At 40.5% G+C, this 8,251-nt stretch overlaps 2 protein-coding genes across 3 annotated transcripts; both read left to right on the top strand.

The window, feature by feature from the left end:
- The first annotated feature begins 6 nt into the window (after positions 1-6).
- LOC9305392 (paramyosin, long form) lies at positions 7-5,295 on the top strand. The gene is made up of 7 exons (XM_002869275.2): positions 7-2,737; positions 2,833-3,619; positions 3,693-4,348; positions 4,445-4,580; positions 4,671-4,752; positions 4,840-4,958; positions 5,060-5,295. The coding sequence occupies exons 1-6, from the start codon at positions 38-40 to the stop codon at positions 4,940-4,942; spliced, it is 4,464 nt and encodes a 1,487-aa protein (XP_002869321.1). The 5' UTR covers positions 7-37; the 3' UTR covers positions 4,943-4,958; positions 5,060-5,295.
- Positions 5,296-5,500: 205 nt separating this feature from the next.
- On the top strand, positions 5,501-7,832 carry LOC9303366 (serine/arginine-rich splicing factor RSZ22). 2 transcript variants are annotated; one of them, XR_002330580.1, is made up of 7 exons: positions 5,501-5,611; positions 5,851-5,951; positions 6,021-6,109; positions 6,262-6,505; positions 6,584-6,733; positions 6,868-7,092; positions 7,198-7,832. XR_002330580.1 is itself a non-coding variant. In XM_021018839.1 (6 exons), exons 2-6 carry the CDS (start codon positions 5,863-5,865, stop codon positions 6,902-6,904), a joined length of 609 nt encoding a protein of 202 aa, XP_020874498.1. In that variant the 5' UTR covers positions 5,501-5,611; positions 5,851-5,862; the 3' UTR covers positions 6,905-7,790. The 2 variants fall into 2 exon arrangements, 1 of the variants encoding a protein (XP_020874498.1); XM_021018839.1 differs by having other exon boundaries at positions 6,868-7,790.
- The last annotated feature ends 419 nt before the right edge of the window (positions 7,833-8,251 follow it).

The following is an 8,251-nucleotide window of genomic DNA, read 5'->3' as shown; positions in this document are numbered from 1 at the left end:
TGATAGCTACAGTCGGACTGTTGAGTAATCAAACGATATGGAGGAACTGACGCAGCGAAGCCTTAATTCCACTTCACTTCGAGAGTTAGTTGAGAAGATTGAGGGTGTTCTGGAACTTGAAAGTGGAGTGAGTTTTGAATCTCCTAGTTCACATGTGGAGTTTCTTGTTTCCCAACTTGTTCAGAAGTTTATAGAGACTGAGGAATTAGCTAATCTCCTCAGAAAACAGTTAGAGGCCAAGGAGAATGAGTTGATGGAGATTCAGGAGAGTTTACTGCACCATAAAACTGAAATAGGTGGTCTCAGGGAAAATTTAACCCAGGCAGAGGAGTCCCTTGTGGCTGTACGATCTGAGTTACAAGATAAATCTGATGAACTTGAACAATCAGAGCAGAGGTTATTATCGACTCGAGAGAAGCTTAGCATAGCTGTTACTAAAGGAAAAGGTTTGATTGTTCAACGTGACAATGTCAAGCAAGCGTTGGCCGAAACCTCCTCTAAACTGCAGAAGTGCTCAGAAGAATTGAATTTGAAGGATGCAAGGCTTGTGGAAGTTGAAGAAAAACTTAAGACCTATATTGAGGCAGGTGAACGTGTGGAAGCATTAGAATCTGAGCTTTCATACATCCGAAACTCAGCTACTGCACTGCGAGAATCTTTTCTTCTCAAAGACTCTCTGCTTCACAGAATTGAAGAAATTTTGGAAGATTTGGATCTCCCAGAGCATTTTCATGCTCGAGATATATTGGAAAAGGTGGAGTGGTTAGCAAGATCAGCTAACGGCAACTCTATGCGTCCCTCTGATTGGGATCAGAAGAGTTCTGATGGAGGTGCAGGATTTGTTCTATCAGAGCCGTGGAGGGAGGATGTACAAACTAACACAAGTTCTGAGGATGAATTAAGGATCAAGTTTGAGGAGCTCAAAGGGAAGTTTTATGGATTGGCTGAACAGAATGAAATGCTGGAGCAGTCCTTGATGGAAAGGAATACCTTGGTTCAGAGATGGGAAAAAATCCTAGAAAATATTGATATACCTCCACAGCTACAGTCCATGGAAGTGGAAAACAAGATTGAATGGCTTGCAAGTACAATTACAGAGGCTACACATGACAGGGATAATCTCCTACAGAAGATTGATAACCTTGAAGTCTATTGTCAATCACTAACTGCTGATTTGGAAGTCTCACGAAAGCAAGTAAGTGATGTCGAGGCAAATCTACAATCGTGTGTTAGTGAGAGGGTGAATCTTTCTGAAAGACTGGAAAGTTTGATTGGCGATCATGAAAGTCTTTCTGCAAGGGGCATTCACCTTGAAGTTGAGAATGAGAAACTGCAGAATCAAGTGAAAGATTTGCATGAAAAATTGGTTGAGAAACTTGGGAATGAAGAACATCTTCAGACTATTGAAGGAGACTTATTAAGTTTGAGGTACATGATTAATGATGTTATACAGGAAGATGGCTTGCAGGATTTGGCTTTAGCAAGTAATTCTGAGAACTTGGATGGACTACTGAGAAAACTGATAGACTATTATAAGAATTTGGTGAAATCTAGTTTGCCACTTGAAACCAATGACAACGTCTGTGAAACTCGCCCATCAGATGCTGATGTTAGAAGCGGAGAGCCATCTGGCGCACATGAAGCAACTTCTCATGGGCACCATTTTGAATTGTCTGATTCTAATATAGATGAAGCAACAAGTAGAGACATAGCAGTCGTAGAGACACCTGATGTAGCTTCCCTAACAAAAGATCTGGATCAGGCAGTGCATGTTCAAAAGCTGACAAGGGAAGAAAGAGATTTGTACATGGCAAAACAACAATCCTTGGTTGCTGAAAATGAGGCACTTGATAAGAAAATAATAGAACTGCAGGAGTTTCTTAAACAAGAAGAGCAGAAGTCAGCTTCTGCAAGGGAGAAGTTAAATGTAGCTGTTAGGAAAGGGAAAGCTTTGGTCCAGCAAAGGGATAGCCTGAAGCAAACTATTGAAGAGATGAACGCTGAGCTTGGTCGCCTGAAATCGGAGATTATCAACAGAGATGAAAAGCTCTTGGAAAATGAAAGTAAATTTAGGGAGTTGGAATCTTATTCTGTGAGGGTAGAATCCCTAGAGTCTGAGTGCCAATTGTTGAAAATCCATTCGCAAGAAACAGAATATCTTTTGCAGGAAAGAAGTGGTACATTGAGCATGACGTTGAATGCTTTAAATAGCATTGATATTGGTGTTGAAGGTGACATGAATGACCCAGTCATGAAGCTTCAACGGATCTCACAACTGTTTCAAACTATGGGTACAGCCGTGTCTTCTGCTGAGCAGGAGTCGAGAAAATCTAGAAGAGCAGCTGAGTTGCTACTTGCTGAGTTGAACGAAGTTCAGGAGAGAAACGATAGTCTGCAAGAGGATCTATCAAAATTTACATATGAAATCCAGCAACTTTCCAGAGAGAAGGATGCAGCGGAGGCTGCAAAAGTTGAAGCCATATCTCGTTTTGAAAATTTATCAGCAGTCAGCAACGAAGAAAAGAATAAGCTATATGCTCAACTGCTGTTATGTCGAACCAGTGTGAACTCTCTAAGGAAAATACTCGCAGGTACCAACAGTTGCCTAGCTGATATATTCACCATGGATATGGAGTTTCTGCATCATCTGAAGACAAATATGGAATCATATGCGAAGCAAACTGGTACTAATTTGTCTGGCTTGCCTCAACTCAGTACAGGTTTTTTTGTAGACAAGGTATTTAGATCATTTCAACAGCTTATTATGGTATACTTTCAAGGTTTTTCTGCCACTGACTGTTTCTGAATATTGTTTTTCCCCTTTCTGCTTAGGATTTCTTTGCACGCTTGAGTGCTGCTTGGTCTAACATTAACTTGCATGAGACATCAAGTGGTGGAAACATAACCGAAATTTGTGGTTCTCTCTCCCAAAACCTTGATCAATTTGTGGCTGGTGTTAGCCATCTCGAAGAGAATGTAAGCAAGCACTTGGCCACATGGCACGACCAGGTCAATATTGTATCCAACAGTATCGACACCTTTTTCAAGTCAATTGGAACAGGAACGGACTCTGAAATTGCCGCTCTTGGTGAAAGAATTGCCTTGCTTCATGGAGCATGTTCTAGCGTGTTGGTGGAAATCGAAAGGCGTAAAGCTGAAATTGTTGGAAATGACGATTTTAATATGAGTCTCCACCAAGTAGATGAGGATTTTTCGTCCATGGAATCTGTCAGGTCCATGGTAAATAGGCTATCGTCAGCTATTAAGGAGCTTGTTGTTGCGAACGCTGAGACTGTAGAGAGAAATGAAAAGGAGATGAAGGTAATCATCGCCAATTTGCAAAGGGAGTTACACGAAAAGGACATCCAGAATGATAGGATGTGCAATGAACTTGTGGGTCAAGTTAAGGAAGCCCAGGCTGGTGCTAAAATCTTTGCGGAAGATCTTCAATCTGTAAGTGCCCGAATGCGTGATATGCAAGACCAGCTGGGTATTATGGTGCGGGAACGGGATTCTATGAAGGAGAGAGTAAAAGAGCTGCTAGCAGGGCAGTCGTCACACTCAGAATTACAGGAGAAGGTCACATCTCTTAGTGATCTACTAGCTGCGAAAGACTTAGGTCAGTTTTTCTCTTTTATCCTTTTGTTTTCGCACCGCCACATATATAGCTGATACATAATTGCTTACTGCAGAAATTGAGGCCTTAATGCAAGCGCTTGACGAGGAAGAGTCTCAGATGGAGGATCTGAAACTCAGAGTTACAGAATTAGAACAGGAAGTGCAACAGAAGAACCTAGACTTGCAGAGAGCTGAAGCTTCTCGTGGGAAGATTTCCAAAAAGCTATCAATTACTGTCGATAAATTCGATGAGCTCCATCATCTCTCTGAAAATCTTCTCTCTGAAATAGAGAAACTTCAACAGCAAGTGCAAGATCGGGATACAGAGGTTTCTTTCTTAAGACAAGAAGTCACTAGGTGCACCAATGAGGCTCTTGCTGCTTCTCAGATGGGCACTAAGAGAGATTCAGAAGAGATGGAAACTGTACTGTCTCTGTTCGACACGATAGCTTCACTACTTGGTATAGAAGATTCGCCTTCCACTGATTCTCACAGTCATATAAACCACTACATGGAGACATTTGAGAAAAGGATAGCGTCTATGCTATCTGAAATAGACGAATTACGGTTGGTTGGACAAAGCAAGGACGAGTTGCTTGAAGCTGAGAGGAGTAGAGTGGCAGAGCTCAGACAGAAAGAAGCAACTCTTGAGAAATTCTTACTAGAGAAAGAATCCCAACCAAATATGTCAACAAGCTCAACGTCAGAGATCGTTGAAGTGGAACCTCTGGTAAGCTTTGAGCTTGTTGGATAGTTACACCGTTCCAGATGCCTCAAGAGTTCAATTTTTTTAATTTTGGATTTATTTTATTTTTGGGTATCACAGATAAACAAGTGGACGAAAACATCAATCCCATCTCAAGTCCGGAGTTTGCGTAAGGGAAATATGGATCAAGTCGCCATTAGTATAGATGCAGATCAAACTGATCAAAGCGGTAGCTTAGAAGAAGATGATGATAAAGGTAACTAAACTTGTCTCTGAATATTTAGTACTTTTTAACACATTCTCTTAGTAACATTCCCATTTGTCTATTTTTTTTCTGCTTTTTTAGCTCATGGTTTCAGATCACTCTCAACGTCAAGAATCATACCTAGATTCACAAGACCCCTCACTAACATGGTTGATGGTTTATGGTCAGCCTCTTTCCATCCCATCGATGTCATTCGATTTATAAATGCTTAAATTATTATCTAAGAAAATCGATCACTCTTTTTTTGCAGGGTCTCTTGTGATCGGACGCTCATGAGACAACCTGCCTTACGGTTAGGGATAATGATTTACTGGGCGATATTGCATGCTCTTTTGGCTGCTTTCGTGGTCTGACCAAACTTCCAATATCGTAAGCTCATTTCTGACTCTTTTTTTTGTTTTCATCCTAGAACAAGTAGCAAGTAGCTTCATTTGCTAACTTTAATACGTGTTTTTACCATATCTTGACAGCTGGTTATAGCATGGGCTCATCAAAGTGGTGTGTTGTCTCCAACATTATGTTTTTTTTTTATTCATTGTTTAGATTTTCTTAACCAAGCAAATTGTGGTTTCAGCATTTTTATTGATCCAAATCACAAACTGCTTGGCTTTACAAACGAATAAGAAAAGGAAGTTTATTTAGTAGCTGTAGAATGAAAGTGATTAACTAGAGAGGCTTTAAGTTGTATTTTTTTTGCTTTTTTCCTCATTCTTTTCAAAAAAGTACAAAGCAAAATGGACACATAAAATTTTACATTTACCAAACTAACAGAGAGAGAAGATAACACTGACTCACCGACATCATAATTATTGAGAATTGTTTTTTTGAAAGGCCAGTATTGAGCCCAATAACAATATCAAATATAGGCCCAAACCGTATATTTTATTATTTTATTAAATTTTGGGCTTACAAAAAACCCTGGGGAAAGTACTTGGTCAATTTCAGATTCAGAAACCCTAATTTCTTCACGACGACCATTCTTTTTTCGCTTGGGTACTTTCAGCTCTTCCCACGAGGACGAGGTAGGTCGCGCCAAGTTTCTTTCTCTCTTCTCACTCTTAATTGTGGTAACGTTGATACTTGATCCGATCTGTTCAAATTTGATCAGGTCACTTGGTGGATCAAGTGACTGTGTATTCCTTGATCGACAGATTTCTTGTGTTTCTAATGTTTCAATACCGATCAATTCAAATCCTTTCGAATGTTCTGCTAGAAAAGATTTATTATGTTGACCCTTGTTTATTGTGCGTGCCATTGACAGGTTACAGAAGACATGTCGCGTGTGTACGTCGGAAATCTGGACCCGCGAGTTACTGAGCGTGAACTTGAGGATGAGTTCCGTACCTTTGGAGTTATCAGGAGGTAAGAATCAAATCCCATCAGTTCGTACTACAATTTTTCATCTCTCTAATGTTCACTTTCAATGTGCAGTGTTTGGGTTGCTCGGAGACCACCTGGTTACGCTTTTCTAGATTTCGAAGATCCTAGGGATGCCCGTGACGCCATCCGTGATGTAGATGGTAATACATTCATATTCTTTCAACTTTGCTTTATTCTCTTTAGAAGTTGATGTTTTCATTTAGATGGCAAAATAAGTTTAGTCAGATGTTTAAAAGGGGATACTTTGAGGTTTCCAATTATTATTCAATATGAATCTTGTGATAATGGATAGGCAAGAATGGCTGGAGAGTTGAACAGTCACACAACCGAGGTGAGCGTGGTGGTGGCGGTCGTGGTGGTGACCGTGGAGGTGGCGGCGGCGGCCGTGGTGCTTCTGATTTGAAATGCTATGAATGTGGTGAGACTGGTCATTTCGCACGTGAATGCCGTAACCGTGGTGGCACTGGGAGGCGTCGCAGCAGGAGCCGTAGTCGCAGTCCTCCAAGATACAGAAGGAGCCCAAGCTATGGACGGAGGTCAGTGGTGCTTTTTATTATGTTACCTTAGTAGCTTATCTGAACAGATTAATTGAACTCGTCGTTTTATTGCTTCAGGAGTTACAGCCCTCGTGCAAGATCTCCCCCTCCTCCAAGGCGCCGCAGTCCTTCTCCTCCTCCTGCCCGTGGTCGCAGCTACAGTAGGTCACCACCTCCATACAGAGCACGTGAGGACAGAGCACGTGAGGAAGTGCCATATGCCAATGGGTAAACTTCTTTTCCCAAGTCTCTATATCATTATCAGTGTTTAGATTTTGGTTATTGTTCTTATAGATAAACATTTTCATTTTCTTCACGTGCATCTTCAGATGCTAATCCAACATTTGTTCTTGTTTCTGCAGAAATGGACTGAAAGATAGACGCAGAAGCAGGAGCTGAGTGTTTTTGCAAGAAAACGAGTTCGTGGGAAGAAGATACTGTGGAAGAGAAGAAGAGAGGGCCTAAGGAAAGTTACTATCATCTATGAATTTCAGTAAGAGAACATGTTTTAGGTGTGCTGGATTGGATAAAGATTGGTACTTTTGCTTTTGGATATGAAGCGTACGTAGTTGTGTATCTACCAATAGGTAAAAGAACACTTGATTCGTACCCTAGTTTCTTAAAGACATAATATTTGATTGGAAATTCTGCTAAATGCCTAAGTGTTTCTTGTCTTTTTTCACTGTGTCGAGGTTTCTTCGGGTCTACTACTACTACTACTACTGCTTCATTACTTATCTACTTGCTTCTCTACTCTTCTCATATGAAGCATCTCCCTTAGTTACTCGGCCTACTTCATTGTTTATCTACTTGCTTCTGCTATGAATCATCTTCATTAGTTGCTCGGCCTGCTATGGGAAAAGTTAAACCACGGTTGTGGATCCCTACATCATCTTCATTTAGTTGCTCGGCCTGCTTCATTGTTTTTCTACTTGCTTCTCTACTCTTCTGCTTCATTTAGTTGTGGATCCCTACAAGGCTTTGCTTCTGCTTCATCTTCGACCATAGAGATGCTCTAATGCTTGAAAACTTCATCAGCTGTGATGTTTACCTTCTTTGCATGAACTTGAGCTGCATCACTTAGAAGCACCTCTTGTCTGGTCGGAATGTTGGGCATTAGGTTTAGCATAATTGTAGCTATGTGATAGTGTTTAGCATGCACATTCTTGTCCTTCGAAAGATTTTTGTGCATTTCACGGTTTATAGAGGCAAGTCAAGGATTTGTAAATGGGTATCAGTCGCTCCCATTTGGTGCTTGTGTTAATTTCAGTGAAAGAGTTGTGAAGTTGTTCACTTTTATAAAGGTGAAGTAAATTTAATTGCCTAAGATGAAGAATGAATATATAATCTGGTTTGCTGTTATTGGAGTAACTAGCTCTATGGTTTCGTTTCCGCAACTATAAAATCCCAAATTAAGTGAAAAAAAAAAGAAGAAGAATAATAATTACAAAGTAGACACGAAGACATTGTTTTGGCATGACAACAATAAAAAGCCTAGAAAAGCAAGAGAGACAAGATCATGATCCTAGTTCGGTCCCAGAATCATCAACAAACCCACCAAATTAAATTCTGTTTGGTCCCATTCTTCACTTACACATCATTGAATTGATTGTTATGTGACGTAAACCTCTCTGCTTTTTTCTGCAATACACTTTATGCTTCTCCTCATTCCACTTCCTCTGCCGACACTTTTTTTGCTCCACGTTTCTACACTTTTCACCGACACTAAGATGAGAATGTCCTAAG

The sequence above is a fragment of the Arabidopsis lyrata genome, assembly GCF_000004255.2.
Source record: "Arabidopsis lyrata subsp. lyrata unplaced genomic scaffold ARALYscaffold_7, whole genome shotgun sequence".
Taxonomy (NCBI): Eukaryota; Viridiplantae; Streptophyta; class Magnoliopsida; order Brassicales; family Brassicaceae; genus Arabidopsis; species Arabidopsis lyrata.
This window is presented reverse-complemented; position numbering and strand designations above follow the sequence as displayed.

Coding starts and splice junctions, on each gene's coding strand:
- LOC9305392 (XM_002869275.2), top strand. CDS start 38: ATGGAGGAACTGACGCAGCGAAGCCTTAATTCCACTTCACTTCGAGAG. Junction 3,620..3,692: donor ACTAGCTGCGAAAGACTTAG/GTCAGTTTTTCT, acceptor TGCTTACTGCAG/AAATTGAGGCCTTAATGCAA. Junction 4,753..4,839: donor AACATGGTTGATGGTTTATG/GTCAGCCTCTTT, acceptor CTTTTTTTGCAG/GGTCTCTTGTGATCGGACGC.
- LOC9303366 (XM_021018839.1), top strand. CDS start 5,863: ATGTCGCGTGTGTACGTCGGAAATCTGGACCCGCGAGTTACTGAGCGT. Junction 5,952..6,020: donor ACCTTTGGAGTTATCAGGAG/GTAAGAATCAAA, acceptor TTCAATGTGCAG/TGTTTGGGTTGCTCGGAGAC. Junction 6,734..6,867: donor GAAGTGCCATATGCCAATGG/GTAAACTTCTTT, acceptor TTGTTTCTGCAG/AAATGGACTGAAAGATAGAC.